General features: G+C 40.8%; 1 protein-coding gene across 1 annotated transcript in view; it reads right to left on the bottom strand.

Annotated features, from left to right (window-relative positions):
* LOC149174059 (ankyrin repeat-containing protein ITN1-like) overlaps window positions 1-19074 on the bottom strand; it is a 58273-nt gene extending 39199 nt beyond the window's left edge. Inside the window, exons 1-2 of the mRNA XM_089419161.1 lie at window positions 18830-19074; window positions 18033-18434 (exon numbers count right to left, since the gene is read on the bottom strand). Of these exons, the coding sequence (XP_089275287.1) occupies window positions 18033-18434; window positions 18830-18911 (484 nt within the window). The 5' untranslated portion in view covers window positions 18912-19074. The remainder of the gene's footprint in view (window positions 1-18032; window positions 18435-18829) is intronic.
* Window positions 19075-19379: the final 305 nt, after the last annotated feature.

Genomic DNA, 19379 nt, shown 5'->3' with positions numbered 1-19379 from the left:
AGCATCACTCACTCAAGTTCGATACACAAGAAGAAGAACCAAAAAAGTGTGAAGTTGCAGAAAAGGGAGAAGGACAAGATCGAAGTTTTGGGCTATCTCTCTATCTCACACGTGTGAAGTTACTGGGCTACTGCTGGGGTCGAAATTCTGGATTCTACTGCAGGTCGAAGTTCAGCTGTTGGGTTGAAGCTCTGTTGTTGGGAGGTTGAAATTTTGTTGCTACAAGATCGAAGTTCTAGGTCAAAGTTGTTGCTACAAAATAACAGTTCTAGGTCAAAGTTGTTGTTGGAAGGTTATCATCTGAAGGGGAAGGAAAGGCCGACTTGATGATTGGAGGAAGTTTGGGTCTAGGTCAAAGAGTCTTGGATTATCTCGACTTGTCTTGTGAAACTACTGATGGAAGAGGTTTGACTGGGTTTTCCCCTAGATAGGGGTTTTGCCCTGGTTGTGTGCCTACCTCTGGTGTCTTTGATCTTTGTGTTATGGTTTTGGTAATTGCTTGATGAATCAAGATAAAAGAAGAACATAAAAAAGTTAATAAGAACATAAGAATATCACAAGTAATTATCATCATAAGAAAATATTTTTGCCTTTCTGATTTTCTAACACGTTTTAGCAACAGCAAGTGCATTTCAAGGAAGCTCTGCCACTTTTCCTTGCACATAGTCCAATACTTCATGCTCTTCCAAACTCAGATCCAAAGTCATATTCCACGCATGATAGTCAAATTTATCATTGAGCTTGTCCTCAGTCTTGAAGTAAGATGTAGAGACCATGGAGACTTGTCCAATAATCTTTGTCCAACAAATATCTTAGTGATTATTTTCTCTCTTGCTTGGTCTTGTCCTCGCCTGCGCTCTGAAACCATGATAATTTTAGATAGCAATGGTATGTTCTATTGCTCGCAACAATTACATCAATGTCCTTTTATTAGCCCAATGATAATTTCCACTTTAATTTCCAATAGTAATCACATTAACCATTAATTCACATTGATAGTAACTGTAGATCGAACATGAACAATAAAGTGCAGAAGACAAGCCAAGACAAGAGAACACAAGAAATTGGCTCAAGCCAGGGAAAAACCCCTAGATGGGGAAAACCCTTAATCAATCCTTCTTATTATCAAATATCAAATGTTCATTAGAGAGAGTGTTAGGATATTCCGACACATAGGATATAGTTAAGTTCAACTTGGTCTAGTGTAGAGTTAGGTATAGAGTTAGGTAAAGTGTGTTTCTTTACCGTTGTACATTTTGTAACTTACAATCCGACGGTCACGATATGTAGTGATCCGACGGTTCATTCTCTCCTCGGTATTACCGACACTTGATCCGTGGCTTGACACCCGATTGGTCCATGAGTTCTATTTAAAGCGCATGGAGGGTCATTGTTCGGGTAATCCGTGCATGAGAGAAGCTTATGTAAATTTTCATTCTTTGATTAATAAATTGCCTGTAGTACCCACGTTGAGACAGGCCGTGGACTGTTTCCCTCTTTGAGGGTTTTAACCACGTCAAAAATACTGGTGTATTGATCTGTGATCTGGTTGTGAGCGGTGTCCTTTTGGTATTCTTTTTGAGGAACTTACCCTGTAAATTCCTACATGGTATCAGAGCTATTTGAGGGCCGCGTCCGTTGGTGATCCAAATCTGAAGCCGGTAGAACTGCATGCGGCTGTCGTTTCCTAGATCTGCTGTTTCTGACTGCTTTCGGGCCGAGAGGACTGCTCTGTTGCGTTCGGAGCATCTGTTCCAGTGAGGAACCCCTTTCGTTTCACGCGAAAAGGTTTCCGGTAGCCCTAGCTGCGTCATTTTTCAGATCGGGAGGTATACAGTGTTTTTTGCAGTTTACTGTTATTTTCTCTCTGCTTATTTCGGTTTCGGTTTATTTAGCCTTTTTTAAACCGGATCTATACCTTTCATTTCTGTGTATGCTCTTTGCCGTGCGACTCTGTGCGATCTGGGCAAATCAGAAACAGAAACGAAGGATTTTTCTCATGCGTATGCTCTTTTCCCTGCACCTTAGTGTGATCTCGGAAAATCAGAAACATTGAGAAAAATATTTAGTTTTTCGGCTAAAGCTAACTTTGAGATTTTTTTTTTAAATTTCTAGTTTTTTGGCTAAAGCTAACTTCGAGCCGCAAGGTTCGTTTTTCTTTGCATATTAGTGTTGGGTTTTGTGTTTTGTGTTTTGTAGAGAAAAAAAGATTTCTCAAGGCAAGCACGCAAACCAAGGCCCCCACCCCCCCCTCTCTCTCTCTCTCTCTCTCTCTCTCTCAAATTTTTTGTATAGATCAATTGGTTCAAAGCTATTTTAAGAGAGTAGAGGTCTTGGGTTCAAGTCTCCATTTTGTGGGGGCGGATTTTTTCATTCCCGCACATTCGCGCACTTTGCCGGCAACGTCAACAATTTTTTTTCAAAAAGCCATAACTTCTTCATCCGGAAGCCTTTTTCAGAGCCGTTTTTTTTAAAACCGCCTATTTTTTCGAGATCTATCCATTGGAACACTTACTTTCAGCATCTTCAGCTTCAGTTTTTTTTTTTAAAATGGAAAGTCCATGCCAAGTCATTCTTGACAGCACTAACTACTTCCAATGGGTAGCCTACATGGAAGATTTACTTAGAAGTAAAGGTCTCTTCAGAATAGCCACAGACCAAGAGAAGAAACCAAAAGATGAAGACAAGGCTGCAAAATGGGAAAATAGACAAGATCAAGCACGTGGTTTGATAGGGATGTCTATTTCTCCTGATCTTAGATTCCACATTGCAGAACTTGAGACTCCTCATGAAGCATTAGAAAAACTCGCTAAAGTTTTTGGGATTAAAAATGAAATTAGAGCCCATCAACTTGAAAATGAGTTGCTTACTTTGGATCCTAATAATTTTTCTTGCATTGAAGATTTCTTGTCCAAATTCAAGACCCTTAGATATCTCTTGGAAGGTGTTAAAGTTAAGAAAGAAGATGGTAACCTTATTTATTCCATCCTTACTAAGTTGGGACCAGCCTACTCTGTATTTGTTTCCACTTTCCATTCTACAAGGGAAGCTTTCATTTGTCAAGGAAAAGACTACAAGGCCCCTTCCTTTGACTCCTTTTGTGATTCCTTAATAAGAGAACAAGAAAAACTCTTACACCTTGGTCTTCTTAATCTTGGAAACTCTTCCACGAAAGCGTTAGCCGCCCAGCAGCAACCAAATTCAAAGAATCCTAAGAAGTCATATCCTCAAAAGAATGGTCCTAAACCAACTCAGCCTCAAAATGAAAGATCATTTCAGCAAAATGATAAGACCAATAAAAACAAATGGAAGAAGACTGATAGACATTGTAACTTTTGTAATCGAGATGGCCACTTAGAATCTAAATGCTTTAAGAAGATGGAAGCCTTGGAAGCCGCAATGAAGAAACATAACATCCATGTGGAGCCTACTTCAACTTCAACTTCCGGAATGGCACTTTCTGCATGTCGTTGTCAATCATCTCAGTCTGGTTATGCATTAAATGTATCTTCTTCTTCTTCTCATTCTCATGAGTGGCTCATTGATTCTGGAGCCTCTTATCACATGGCCAAAAACCAAGCCATGTTTTCTTCTTTAAATGATTGTAACACCAAAAATATATATGTTGGTGATGATAGATCTCTTAATGTTGTAGGGACTGGAACTGTTCATCTAGACAATGGTCAGTTTAATGATGTATTATGTGTTCCAACCTTATCCTGCAACCTTCTATCTGTCTATCAGATAACTCATTCAGGTGAAGGTAAAATTGTTGAATTTTCACCTCATGATGTTGTAATCAAGGATCTAAAAGATCCTAAACAGATTCTAGCTACTGGTCTTGCTGATGATTCCACAAGGTTGTATAAGTTTCACAACTTTGGGTCATCAAATCTTCCCTCAGTATTTGTTGCTCATAATGATGAAGTGAGCAAACTTTGGCATGAGCGATTTGGTCACTTAAACTATCGCTCCCTTCAGCATCTATGTAAAGAAAATATGGTGACAGGTCTTCCTATGGTATCTTGCAGAGATGGTGTTTGTTCCGGATGTGTACTCGGAAAACATCATCGGGACAGTTTTGACAAACGTGCCTCTTGGCACGCCTCAGCCCCTTTACAGCTTGTGCACAGTGATTTATGTGGTCCTCTTCCTGTTGCTTCATTCTCTGGCTGCAAGTACTTCTTAACTTTCATTGATGATTTCTCCAGACGCACTTGGGTATACTTCTTAAAACTCAAGAGCGAAGTATTTAACACATTTTTGGCCTTCAAAGCCTTTGTTGAAAAACAATCTGGACATCAAATTCTTAAGCTAAGAACTGATAATGGTGGAGAATATGTTAAAAACACATTCATCAACTTTTGCACCGAAAATGGAATTCAAATGCAACATACTGTTCCATACACTCCACAACAAAATGGTGTAGCTGAAAGGAAAAATCGCACCTTAAAGGAAATGGCTAATTGTATGCTGCAATCTAAAGGACTCAGTCTTAGTTTTTGGGCCGAAGCAATTAATTGTGCAAATTATATAATCAATCGCACTCCTACTAAGGTTCTAGAGAATATCACTCCAGAAGAAGCTTGGAGTTCCATTAAACCAGATGTAAGTCACTTTCGTGTGTTTGGAAGTGAAGCATGGGCCCATATTCCAGATGAAAAGCATAAAGCTTTAGAACCTAAGAGTGAGAAATGTACTTTTGTTGGATATTCTGAAGATGTAAAAGGTTATAGACTTATTCCATTTAAGTCCAAAAATGTTATCATTAGAAGAGATGTAAAATTTGATGAAAATAAATCGGCCTGCGAGCCTAGTCCGGCGGATGTGCCACCTCTTCCTATCTCTTCTACTTTTGAAAACATTTCTTCTTCAGATGATGAAAGCGAGGATGATAATCCTCCCCCACCTTCTCAGGATCCTCAACTTCCAAGATGGGTCCGTGCTACTCGGGATGCAGCAGGTGATCTTGCCGGTGATCCTACAGATCAGCGACGTACACGTTCTCAGTTTGAAAGAGCCTCTTCTTTACTGGCTCAAGCTCCAGTAAATCATGATCCTGACACTTTTGCAGAAGCTTCAGGCCATCCACATTGGGAAGCAGCTATGAATGAAGAATATCATTCATTGATGACAAATGATACATGGGATCTTGTTCCTCTACCAAAGGGACGCAAACTTGTTAGATGTAAATGGGTTTACAGAACCAAGTATGGACCAGATGGGAAAGTTGATAAACATAAAGCTCGTCTCGTTGCTAAGGGCTTTTCACAGGTTGAAGGCATTGACTACACTGAAACCTTCTCCCCTGTTGCCAAAATGAACTCTATCCGCCTTGTTCTTTCCCTTGCTGCCTCTTTAAAATGGGAAGTCCATCAGATGGATGTTAAATCTGCCTTCTTGCATGGGGACTTGCAGGAAGAAATCTATATGGAACAACCCATTGGCTTCATACAAACAGACTCCAGCCTTGTTTGTCGACTTAAGAAATCCCTTTATGGCCTCAAGCAAGCTCCTCGGGCTTGGTATGCCAAAATGGATAGCTTTCTTTTAGAATCTGGCTTTTCTAGGTGTCATTCTGACAATACTGTCTACACCAAGAAAGTGGGCAACTCTCTTATCATCCTTGTTCTTTATGTTGATGATCTTATTCTTACTGGTAGTGATCCCAACCTTATAAACCATGTGAAGTCCAGCCTTAAAAAGAAATTTGAAATGACAGACTTAGGACACTTACACTATTTTCTCGGTCTTCAAGTCTTGCAATCCAAGGAGGGTATTTTCCTTTCCCAGTCCAAGTATGCTTGTGATATTCTTCGTCATTTTCACATGGAAGACTGTAAGCCAGCCCCTTCTCCCTTTCAGTCTGGAGTCAAACTTTCAGTCTCTTGTACTTCTCCTGAAGTTGATGCTACCTTATACCGTCAACTTGTAGGAAAACTCTTGTATTTAACCCATACTCGTCCTGATCTTTCCTTTGTTGTTGGCCTTGTTGCTCGTTTTATGCAAAACCCCCGTGAAAGTCATTGGAAAGCAGCTAAAAGAATACTTCGTTATGTTCGAGGTACAGTACAGTTTGGGATTCATTACAGTGCCAAAGCAGCTCCTCTGTTAGTTGGTTTCACTGATTCTGATTGGGCTGGTGACCCTGATGATCGGAAGTCTACTGCCGGTTATGTCTTCACTCTTGGTTCAGGACCTATTACATGGGCTTGTAAGAAACAGGCTGCCATTTCTCTTTCGTCAGCAGAAGCAGAGTATCGTGGTGCCGTGGAAGCTAGTAAGGAAGCCTTGTGGCTTCGTCAGATCCTATCAGAGTTTGGCTTTGAGCAGCAGCATCCAACCACACTTTGGTGTGATAATCAAAGTGCCATTCAGCTATGCAAAGATCCAGTCCAGCATCAGCGCAGCAAACACATTGAACTACACATGCACTTCATCAGAAAGCTCATTCATGACCATGTTCTTGAAGTGCAATATTGTCCAACAGATGATCAGGTTGCAGACATCTTCACAAAGGCTCTCACAGAGGCGAAGTTCACTAAACTTCGATATATGCTTGGAGTTCAGGAAGTTGTCACTAAGGGGGATAGGCTCTAGTGCCTCCTTCCTTCTCCTATTGTGTCATATTTGTAAATCCTTCAATCCTATCCCAAGTTGTTCTTAAGGGGGGATGTTAGGATATTCCGACACATAGGATATAGTTAAGTTCAACTTGGTCTAGTATAGAGTTAGGTATAGAGTTAGGTAAAGTGTGTTTCTTTACCGTTGTACATTTTGTAACTTACAATCCGACGGTCACGATATGTAGTGATCCGACGGTTCACTCTCTCCTCGGTATTACCGACACTTGATCCGTGGCTTGACACCCGATTGGTCCATGAGTTCTATTTAAAGCGCATGGAGGGTCATTGTTCGGGTAATCCGTGCATGAGAGAAGCTTATGTAAATTTTCATTCTTTGATTAATAAATTGCCTGTAGTACCCACGTTGGGACAGGCCGTGGACTGTTTCCCTCTTTGAGGGTTTTAACCACGTCAAAAATACTGGTGTATTGATCTGTGATCTGGTTGTGAGCGGTGTCCTTTTGGTATTCTTTCTGAGGAACTTACCCTGTAAATTCCTACAGAGAGAATATCCAATAGAGTACAATGATGAGAGTTAAAGTCAAAGTGACTTGACTTTTGCAAATTACCCAAACCAATCTGATCAGCTTGATGAACTGCAATTTTGAAAAGTCAACAGCAGTCAACTTACCCTAACCAGTCAACAATCAGTGCAACAGTCAAACTTGCCTTCTTGAGCTTCGTCAACTTTAGTCAAACTCAGCCTTCCTTGCTCGTCAAAGTCAGCCCAAAACAGTCCTCCAAAGTCCAGTCAAAAGAGAGAGAAAGTCCGTTGTAATTTTCTGCGGTCAAAAGAGCGGTCAATCCTGAAGTCAATGCTTGTCAAAGTGCCCAGGTTTCCTCGATTTCTGTGCCAAACAACTCGGCCTTCCAAAATCAAACTTTTGTTGGTCAAAGTGAGTCAAACCAAGGAGAGAACCTCAGTCAAACAAAGTCAAACTGTCCTGCTGCAAAAAGTCAACACCAAAAGTCAAAGATGCCTCCAAAACCCTCGCATGTGTGAAGAAGAATAGGCTGCCCTGTGATTTGTACGAACCAATCAGTGTAGGAGAGAGAAGGAATGATATGTTGTTGTGAATGTGCCAAATGAGGTTGAAGGTCACTTCTATTTATATGTGATGGAGGAGGGTCAATTTGTCTAATGAGACCCCAAGCCGACCTTGACAAATATGATCTTGTGGGCTTCACTTCAAAAACATATTTCTCCTTGTCCAAATTCAGTGAGTCTTAGGTCAATTTTGGTCCTCTCGGAAAGAGGAATTCAATGCAATAATCATCTTCTTCAAATGAGCTGCCCAAAGTGAAATTTGGCCCTAGTTGCACGTTTCAATACATTAGCAGTCCTAATTTATGGAAGCCCCCCCTTAGTTGGAAAAGAGTTGTGACAGTGGGTAGCCTCCCTAAGTTGAACAAAACTAGCCCCTTGATGCTTGCAACCTTACATAATATGAGGGTGCTAGATTTTGTGATAACACATTCCGAGGAGGATCTGAGCCCTATCTAACAGATTAAAAAACGAATTTAAAAAGACTGCTAATAAAAGCAGTACCTCATCTAACTTTAGTGACTTATCTGTAAACTGAAGACTATGGATAAACTTATCTTATTGTATCATAGCTGGCCCATGCATGCATGCGTCCTCAATGCTGGAATCTGAAAATCAATGACATGTCATTGCATCCTCATTGTCTATTTATTGTTGCATCCTCATCTACAGATCATTAAGCTGTACAGAATTCAATACAGTTTGGATTTGTATAATGCTTCCATAACACAAAGCATCAAAGGGCCAGAACTGCCATATGTGTTGCAACCCAGTAATAGACTATTTATGTACTATCTAACATTTTCAACCCCAATGAGTCCATTTTCAGGCCCCATACAAGCAATTTTTTTGGCCCTGTTCAGTGGAATTCAGGATTGGTGCTAAAAATGGCCCCTACAAATCCACGGTTATTGTTATTCACCCAGAAAGTACCAAAAGGGATGAGAAATTATATAGTAATCCATTTTGGATCACAGGGACTCCATGTGCATACATTCCAATACCTATCCACCAACCACAACTTTCAAGTTCCAAAAAAGCTTAAAAGATAGCGTTTACAAAACATGCTTAACAGATACATTTATAGAACAGCAACTACCAGCTTATATTGATACATAATGGGTTACAGAGTACAAAGCTTCTATACCCTTAGCCATGGGCAATGGTCTCTAAAAGGCAATATCAAACTTAGAAAGTGATAAATTAATGTTTCTTCCTCCTCTTATTCTATTTCTAACACGTAAGATAGTTTTTCCCAGTGTTCAACTGGACACTTCCCCCAGGGTTGGGTGCGCGCACCCCTCGCACCCACACACCCAGACGGGGGGACGTCTAGGGAAACGTTTCCCCACGTCCCCCTTTTGGGGAGATGTGGCAAGACACGGGGGGGGGGACATTTCCCCAATGTGGGGGACGCAACTCCCCAAAAGGGGGATGCCTGGGCGTCCCCCTCAAAATGGGTTATGCACGCCCCCCTTAAATTTGCTTGTAAACAATGATTTATGACAGGGGAAACCTAGTATTTGACCATATTGCCCTACTAATGCTATGCAATTCATGGTAATGTTAAATTCTTAAAGTAAAAGGATGAAAATGAAAGATAAAGGACTCAGGATGTTTGACAGTGGTTCCAACCTCATTGGATTTCATATGGAGAAAGTAGAATTTTAGATCTCACTCAAAATCCAACAGACTTACAGTTTTCCAGGAATTTAGGATTCGATGGATAGAAATGTTTCCATTGCATTTTGTTATGTACAAGGGTATGGAATTAGTATTTAGTCAAGAGCACCAAGCCCTCTGTGTACTTTAGAGTGACTTTTAGACTCATCACTCCACTGTTTTTGAGTTTTAGTTATATCAATTTACTATTCCAGTCTTCAAATTTCAGTATCTATTATTGCCTAGACTCTATTTTGCTTAGTACTAATTAGATTCTAGAATGATGAATAATGAATTTTAATTTTAAATCAATTTAGAATCTAGAATGATGAATGATGAATTTAATTTTTAAATCAATGTAGATTCTAGAATGGTGAATAATGAATGATGAATATGGATCAGAGTATTTCATTATTGAATCTTGTGTTCTATGGATGAATCATGTATGTATTAATAAGGATGATGAGTATGGATCAACGTATTTCATTATTTAATTCAATTATGTATGTATTGTTGTATTTATGCTTTCATTATTGAATATGAATTTGAAATATATATATATATTAAAAAAGAAAAAAGAAACAATTATATACCCCGACGTCCCTCCATCCCCCCTAAATTTCCCTAAAATTTGAGGGTACTCCCACACATCCCCCTTGTGTGTCTCCCCGCACCCGCGTCTCCCACCTCTACATACTGCTTCTAAACCCCTACAACAATATTGGCTACCTTTGCATCTAAACTACTTAGTGTTCTGATATCTATTTATACAAGAAAACATTTTAATAATAAACTATGTCAATTCCTTATTTAACATATATTGCGTTGATTGTTTGTCTTCTAGTCAAATTAGGACTCCAAGCCAATGGCTGATCATCAAAGATAATGACAGTTGTTGATGTTGATCACTTCTAGTTGTCAGTTGTACAACTTGTTGGTCCAAGATAGATTAGTGAGACTACCAAAAACGACTTGAAGGAATTTAAAACCAATGAATGTTGTTCTTGCAACATCAGTAATTCCTCATGGTTTAGTGACAAAAAAGGAAATGGAATCGCAGATTGATTTCATCAGCATAATAAGAATTCATTGAATAGACTAAATTTTAATCGACCATTTGGGAAAAAAATATAGATAATCATTACTGAAGTTAAAAGTGTTAAAGTAATGAGTGCCTTGAATTGTTGGGGTAACCTGAAGTGAAAACTGCACCTCACTCCTTAAAAATAATAAATAAACAGAAATTGAGATAAGCTTGGAGGGAAAACCTCCGCTTCGCACGCGCAGCAGCCCCTAGTGCGATCTGAGTACTCCCTTCATCGCCATGGCCCCGGAGGGGGCCCTGAGGCCCCTCCTCCTTCACCTCCTCCACCAAAGATCCTTGCGTTCAGGAAGCTGATCGGCAATAGTAGTAAACAACCAGCAAGGGAAACTCAGCGCAAGTTTGTAAAGAAACTTGACAACATCCCCACAGTCGCCCTGTCCGTTGAAGATTCTTGCAGATTTGCTATGAACTTAGCTGAAAGAGGGCTCATCAGTCAATTTACAGGGCTATGGCCTTCCCCCAAGGCTGTCGAGGCGTGGGTTCAGAGGAACTAGTGACCACTAGTAAAGGAAGGCATCAAAAGTTTTATGGTTAGTTAGGGCTTTTTTGTCTTTGTTTTGATTCAGTAGAAGACAGAAATCTCATCTTTAGGAATGGACCATATTTCATGGGACCTCAAGGTCTGTATCTAAACTCATGGTCACCAGATTTCGATCCGACACAAGATGTGCTGTCAACAGTTCCAGTGTGGGTGCGCCTCCCTCATCTTCCACTGCACTGCTGGAACTCGAAGTCACAAGAAACGATTGGTAACACCCTGTGAAAATACATAGACAGAGCAGAGAGAAGGGATCAGTACTCATGTGCAAGAATATGCGTCAAAGTCGACTTGGAAATAGGGTTACCTGAAGCCATAAAGTTAACAATAGCAAACTAGTCTTATATCCAAGAGTTAGACTACGAGCAACTACCATTCAAATGCAAAAATTTCCATGAATATGGGCATTTTGCAAGATACTGCAAAAAAAAGGAGGAAGATCTAGAGAAGTCGAAAGGAGAAAAATGGATCCAGGTGCAAAAAGCAATCCAAGCCAAGGAGAGTAACAGGAATAAAGGGAAAGAGGTACCGATGGAGTCTGGAACTCCCTTAACAGGAATGGTTCAAAAGAAAGAGGAGAACAGCCAAAGACAACAACCTCAATAAACCCATTCGAAACCCTCAATACTTCAATCGAAATTCCAGAAACAAAGATAGAGGAGATTGAACGCCAAGTTCCCTCACTCGAAGCAGAAAAGAAGAACATAGAAGTAACCCAACTTGACTCCCCAGCAGGAACCTCCTCCTCACCTACATATGCAGAAATGACAAGGAAAAAACCCCAGAAACCTCTGGATCATCGGAAGACTAGACATTCAAGAGACCCTCTAAAAGAATTGGAAGGAAATCTCATAAGGAAGCCAAGGAAGAAGAGGCAGAGAGGCAAAAAATGCAAGGCAACCAATCCACCATTGAAATGTCTATCGAGAGAAACACCAGAACAAGGCCCTCTAAGGGGGGATCAACTCACTCCAACCCCGTTAAATAATGAAACTAGTCTCTTGGAATTGCAAAGGCTTGGGGAACCCTTCGAAAGCTAAAACAGTCAAAGATATTCTGAAAATAGAAACTCCTGAGATCCTCATGCTCCAAGAGACTAAGATTGAAGGGGAAACCCTTCTTGAGATCAGCAAATTAAAATGGGGAAAAAATGCAGGAAAGGCCATTAGTGCAAGAGGTTCCTCTGGTGGCCTAGCAACATTGTGGTCGGAGGACAAGTATCAACTAGAAAGCTCCTTTGAGACCCAACATTGGATATTCACCAAACTTCGGCACCTCTCTAGTAAGATCTCCATCTCTCTCTTCAACCTTTATGTTCCAGTCCACCTTACAGAGAAGAAAGAATGTTGGCAGACCTTGTCTGATTTCTTAGACATTTACTCCCCTCATAATATAATAGTGGCTAGAGATCTCAACCTCGTCATTGATCCAAAAGAAAAGAGAGGTGGCAATAGTGGCAGGGACCAAATGCTTCCATTAGTAGAGGAGCTAATACTTCATTGGGATCTTCTTGACTTCAAACCGAAGAAAGGTCTTTACACCTGGACAAACAATAGAGCTAGGGAAAAACACATCTCTGCTCGCCTAGATCGTTTCCTAGCGCAGAGCTCTTTGTTGCTAGGAAAAAGATTGATCTCCTCAAAAATTCTCCCAAAGTTGGCCTCAGATCACAAACCTATTCTCTTATAGCTGGAAGAGGAAGAAAATTTGGGCCCTATCCCCTTTAGATTCAACCCACTTTGGTTAGGGAAAGAAGGGTTCATGGAAACTGTTCTGGAGGCATGGTCCAAACTAAAAATAACCAAGAGAGCTTTGAAAAAATGGATTAAAGAACCCTCAAATTCTCCTACAAGCAACAGAAAAGAGACAATTCAATTTTTATCAGATCTGCAGATGGATTTGGAAAGTAAGGAGATCTCTGCTTCAGATTTAGAAAAAAAACAAGTTGCCCAAATCAAATCATTTCGCGCTTTCCGCCATGAAGAGACTTGGAGGCTTAAGTCTCGTAGCCTATGACTTAAAGCTGGAGATCAAAATACCTCTTTCTTCCATAGGCAATATAGAGCCCGGCTATCTCGAAATCATATCTCTGAAATCACTTGCCCAGATGGGATTGTGCCCAAAGGTCAAGAACAGCTAAAAAAGGCAGCAAAAGATCATTTCCAGAATCTGTATAAAGAGGATGGGAATGGGAGTGAAGAAGTCATCTAAATTTCTCTCCCACATTCCATCTTTGGTAAGCAAGGAGGACAACATTAGTCTTACGAAACCTTTCCCCGAGGAAGAAATCTGTAAAGTAATATGGTCCATGGAACCAGACAAGGCACCAGGACCTGACAGCTTCTCAATTCATTTTTATAGAATCTGCTGGGAAATAATAAAAATTGATCTTCTGAGGATGATTAAAGCTTTTCATCAAAAAGCCAAAGTGGGAGGCAGTACTAACTCTACCTTCCTTGCATTAATACCAAAAGAAGTGAATCTGGGCACTTTTGACAGGTTTAGGCCAATCTCGCTCTGCAATGCATCATACAAAACCCTGAAAAAATTGTTGGCAAACAGAATCAAGCCACTGCTTGGGAGACTCATTTCTCCCACCCAAGGCGGCTTTGTCAAAGGGAGACATATTGGACAATGTAATACAGGTGCAAGAAGTCATACACTCCAGTTATCTTCAGCAGGAGCAAGGTATGCTCATAAAGTTAGACATGGCAAATGCATTCGACCGGGTAAATCTTTCTTTCCTATACAAAGTCCTCCTTTCCTTTGGTTTCAGCTCTAACTTTGTCAATTTGATTAAAGCTTGTACTGAAAAGCCATGGATAGCTCCTTTAGTTAATGGCAGACCAACAAACTATTTCCAAGCCTCGAGGGGAATAAGGCAAGGCTGCCCCCTCTCCCCTTTCTTGTTCATTCTGATGGCAGACTCGTTAAGTAGAAAACTGACAGCTGAAAAGAAAGCAGGGACAGCTCCAGGAGTCAAGTTGACGAAAGGGCTAGAGCCTCTCAATCACGCACTATTTGCAGATGATACTCTTCTTTTGGGCAGAGCCTCCATCAAGATAGCCAAAGTTTACAGTGGAATTCTTCAAAAATTCTGCAGCATATCAAGAGCTCTTATAAATAAAAGGAAAAGTGCAATATATGGGTGGAATGTGGATCAACAAGCAATTCAGAGAATAGCCCTCTCCTTAGGCTTTGTGGGATTTGGTTCTTGGGATAAAATCAAATATCTCGGGTTACCAATAACCCCGGCCCTAACAAATTATCATTGTGGAAAGAGGTAATAAGCAAAATTAAGTCCAAGATTATAGCTTGGGGAGGTCAATGGCTCACCAACACTGGCAAACTCATCCTTATAAAATTTGTTTTGTCCTCCCTGCCTATTTATCAGGCTTCCTTTCTTCTAGCCCCAAAGAAGATCACAGAACAGATCTCCAGACTTATCAGGGATTTTCTGTGGAGAGGAGGAAGAGGAAACCAAAGAAAATTCCACCTAGTGAATTGGGATACAGTTAAACGCCCCATCTCTGAAGGAGGCCTGCAAATAAGAGACCCAAGCCTTGCCAATCTAGCTCTTGGAGGAAAAATACTTTGGACCCTCTTCTCAAACAGCAAACACCCTGTCAGTCAGGTCATAAAGAAAAATATCTAAAAGGCTCATCGTTAAGGAACATTCAAATAGATAACAACATCAAAGGGTCGTCGATATGGTATCTCTGCCTTCGTGCGATAGAGTTCTTCCAAAAGCACTTGTATTGCATTCCTGGCAATGGAAAAAACACGATGTTGTGGCAAGACAGCATAATGGGACAGTTGCCTTTGAGCAAAAATGAAGCAATCAAAGAAATCAGGAACTAGCTCATTCAGCAAGGATTCCTCACCCTGGCAGATATCTCGACATGGGACGACTCCGGAAAAAGGCGAAATTGGAAAATCTCACGAGTTCCAGATCAAATGCGCAGTCAAAAGGCCCTCCTGGAAGAAGCGTTAACGGGACTGGCACCGGTTCACATGCGTTTGACAGACAAATGGGGATGGGGAATGACTGGAATCTACAACACAAGGCATGGATTTGCCTCTCTTCACCACAGCAAGCTTCAAGCCATACTGCATCTGTGTGGAAACAAGCCTGGGACCCTCTCGGTCTCCCCAAAATAAATTTCTTCACCTGGGTTTTAATGCATGGGAAAGTGCTAACTGGCAACAATCTAAGTAAAAGAGGTATTCACGGGCCACATCGGTGTTCTCTCTGCTGCAAAGCCCAGGAAACCATGGAGCATGTGTTTGTGGATTGCTCTTTTGCTCAAGAAGTCTGGGACTGCATCCTTCAAGGCCTCAATGTCTCTGCCCCATCGCAAGTCAAAGTAGCTAACCTTTTTAGCACCTGGAGAATGCGTTATCCTCACATGACCCAAAGAAAGACAGCATGGAATAGAATCTAGAAAGCAGTACCTAAATACGTCTGCTGGAAAATATGGCTCGCCAGAAATGACCAGATCTTCAACAGCATTCCAAACTCCCCTTTGAAGGTGGCAGCAAAAGCAAAAGCATTACTCCTCGAGACTGTGGCCAATCATCCCCTTAAAAACGATAACATGCTTCTCCCAGAAGAAAAAAAATGGATGGGAACTTATATATTTCGAGACAGGATAAACAACACCACTTGCCCTAGTAAAACTCTTGTATGGAGACTACGAGAAGCGGACACAGATTTTCAAGCTTTGTGGAGGAAACAGGGTAGAACAACAATCTTTTTTGATGGTGCCTCCAAAGGCAATCCAAGGACAGCAGGAGCAGGCGGAGTGATCTACTCCTCGGAGGGTATTCGTGAAGATAGCTTCAGCTGGGGACTTGGACAGAGAACCAACAACCAGGCAGAAATCCTTGGGCTGCTAAAAGCTTGTCAGATAGCACATGAAAAAGGCATTAAGGAAATACAAGTCTTTGGGGACTCAAAAATTTTGATAAAGATATTAAATTCGGAGGACCACTTCAGCAATCTGGCGCTCAACAAGACACTTCAAAGGCGGAGATACGTGCTCCAAGACTTCTCTTCCTATCTCCTTTTCCATATTCTACATGGCTCAAATAAGGAAGCAAATGCAAAAGCAAACCTAGCATGCCTCCTACCACAAGGAGCCTTAAGCAAGAATGATGAAGAACCTACATGGAACCCGATCCCGTAATCTAGAGTAAATCTACACCTATGTAAGGAAAAGGAGAGCTGCAACTAAAAGGAATTTTGAATATTGTAATGATGGTTGTTTTGGTTTCAGCCCAACCGGTTTTAAATAATTAATATAACCGTTATAGTTATAAAAAAAAGTGCTATAGTAATGTGGAAATGCCGACCTATTACATATGGTGATGGGAAACAACATTGCCAAAAGAAAGTGCTAGTTTACATGCAAGTTCAATATCAAAACATAGACAAGAATGGGAGTTAATGAGGCCTTGGGGGATTTGAAATTCTAGATTCACTAAACTTGATCTCAACTAACATAGAAAGTAGAATAGATAGTGAACCAAAAACAAAATTGACTTTCATTAATAATATCCTGATAACTAGACATTTGGAACTCAAGCCAAACATGACTCCAGAACAATATCACATCAGCTTTCTTTGACAGGCAAGAATTAACAAATACGAAGCACTTGCTTTAAGTAAAAATCCCAAAAAAGAGACTGCAATGGCTAGAGGCCACTAGGATGAAATGGAAGAATCTAGGCAATTATGCTTGAGTTATCAAATCACTACAACAGGGGTGGGGGAGATCAGTAGATGGACATGAGGAAGTGCCTCAAACTCAGAGATAGAGCACAATCTCAACAAATAGGTGTTCTTTCTTTTAAATGCGATGGTTGCTATAATGTGAAAATGCTACGTGTATCTATTTGTAACAGTCATAAAATGGAAGCCTGCTGTAATTTGTGTAGGGTAAGACTTACCAGCTAGTACTATAAGTATGAACTCCAACAGGGTCATCATCAAACATACTGCAGAACCCAGTATTAGCAATTGCTATCAAACCAAACAGGAATCCCTGATCATCTTAGAGAATATGCTCACCCGCAGCCCTTATTTTCTGAACTCTAATGCTCTAAAATCTTTCTATGGGTACAGAGGCTACAGATTGACGAAGAAGCCATCACATGCTTGTATCTTACTTTAGAGCACTGTCATTCGGGAAGTATTCCCTTTGTAAAACCTCAAGGACTGAACTCAATGGCTAGAAGCCACTATGAAGAAATGAAAGAATCTGGACAATTATCCTCGAGTGACCAAACCACTACAAGCAAAGAGGTAGTAGATGGACCGTCAACCTCGTAGATGATACCAATTTTAACAAATAGGTATCATTTCTTTTTGCTGCTATAATGTGATAAAATTATGTACATTTTTTTAGAATAATCATTACAAAGAGGCCTGCTGTAATGGGTGTAGGGTAGGATTTATCAGCTATTGGCCACAAGTTTGAATCCCAATTAAAGCACACTGCAGCATCTGACAGTGGAATGCTATCAAACCTGAACCCCAGATCATCACAGGCAATATGCTCACCGCAGTTACCTTGTTCTACTCAGTCATAATAACCTAAGCAAGTACAGAGGCTATAATTTGAATATGATTTTGCACGGATGAAGTTAGCTCATGTCTCTAATGTAACTTCGTGTTTATTAGTCACTCACCTTCTCATCGTGGCTTAGGAAGTCCACCACTTATGATGTAACTTCGTGTTTAATAGTCACTCACCTTCTCATCGTGGCTTAGGAAGTCCACCACTTATGAGTTTCCGATCATCACAGTACATCCATTCACAATTCACTCATAGAGGTCCAGGTGACCCAGGGCATTCTCGAGATCATCATCCCCATTTGGAGGACGGAAAAGTTGTAGATCAATGAAGTAAGCAATCACACTGCACAGGGCTGTATCCGTCACATGGGACGGATCCCCTTAATAAGCCCCAACTAGATAACAGCTAAATTACTGAAATAATAAAGGCGGAAGATTCCAGAAGAGGATTCATAAGTAAAACCTTAAAATCTTACCTAAATGCCCCTGCTTGGCAGCTGTATGGAAAGCATCAAGACCAGACTGATTTTTCTTGACCACTGTATCCTGACGGGCCGATTTCAGAAGCTCCTGCAACACCTCCAAGTGCCCCTGTTCTGCAGCCACATATAGAGGAGTTTCCCCCATATCATTCTCTTCACTCACCAGACTCTGCGGATCATCAAACCCACTGAGAATCTCCTTCACACGCTCCAAATCCCCCTTCTTGACAGCGAGGTGCAGTTCAGTATCATTGTACCTGCCCGTCACCTGCTTCACATACTGTTTCCTCGATCCCTCTCCGATTTGTTTCCCAGAATTCGATAGTTCCAGGGTCCGGACAGAACAGCCCGGGGATTGCGGGCTGGGATCGCCATCCTTCCCTGCATCCATTCCCCCTGCCATCCAAAAAGAAGTAAAATATTGATGTGGAACCTAAGAACACCATAAGGATATGTCATAATATCTGCAGATAATAATCACTACGCATAAATAACAATCACTCTACTCGAAGAAGAGAAAACCCAAGCTTGCTTCCTTAGTACGGAAAAATCTATACCGTGCCCTTTTTTTTCTTAGGGTTGTATTTTTTTTTAAGTTTTAGTCATAGATCAGTGGAAGTTTTATGCACCTAGGTCAAATTCAATTTCCCATACATTTCTGTAGAATCTTTACTCTAAAATACCTGAAACAGTACTATCCAAGATCATATGATCCCCTCCGGCCAAGAATTAGATGATTTATGTAATTTAAAATTAAGATTAAAACAAAATGAAAAACATAGATATTGCACCTGGTGCTGCAGCAGAAGAAGAGAAGCTGGAATATTTGTGTTCTGGATAAATCGTTCCTGTGCTCGGATCTTCAGGGCTCATGCTGCTGGAGGCCACACAAACTCCTGGATAGTAAATGCCAATGATAGCAAAAGGAATATCATGTATCCGAGAAAGAATCTCTTTGATTCCCCACCATACATGTGGACGACCATATTCTTTTCCGCCCGCCTCGTGGGATACCTTTTTTCCCCATAACGCCTAACCGTGTCGTGACATCTGACACATCCCACTCTTCTCCGCAGCCTTTACGAGGGTACAGAATACTTAAAATCGTCTCATTTTTTAACTGTTTAGGTCGGAATTCTGTCGATAAAAAATATTAAATCTTATCGTTTTCTAGTCAGATTATTTTATTTATCATGTTTGATACAGAAAACCTGTAAAGGATAATGGTACAAGGCCGGCGGCCTATGAAGGGCTGTTTCGTCAAAAAGTGGGTTACATTGGTCAAGGCCAGTGAAACTTCCGGGCGTCTTCCGAATTAGGCAGACAGGAAATGTTGCCTTT

This window comes from Pinus tabuliformis, chromosome 4_1, assembly GCF_031772625.1.
Source record: "Pinus tabuliformis cultivar Carrire ecotype Pingquan chromosome 4_1, CPIR1, whole genome shotgun sequence".
NCBI lineage: Eukaryota > Viridiplantae > Streptophyta > Pinopsida > Pinales > Pinaceae > Pinus > Pinus tabuliformis.
Note: the sequence above shows the minus strand (reverse complement) of the source record. Positions and strands in the feature narration are given on the sequence as shown.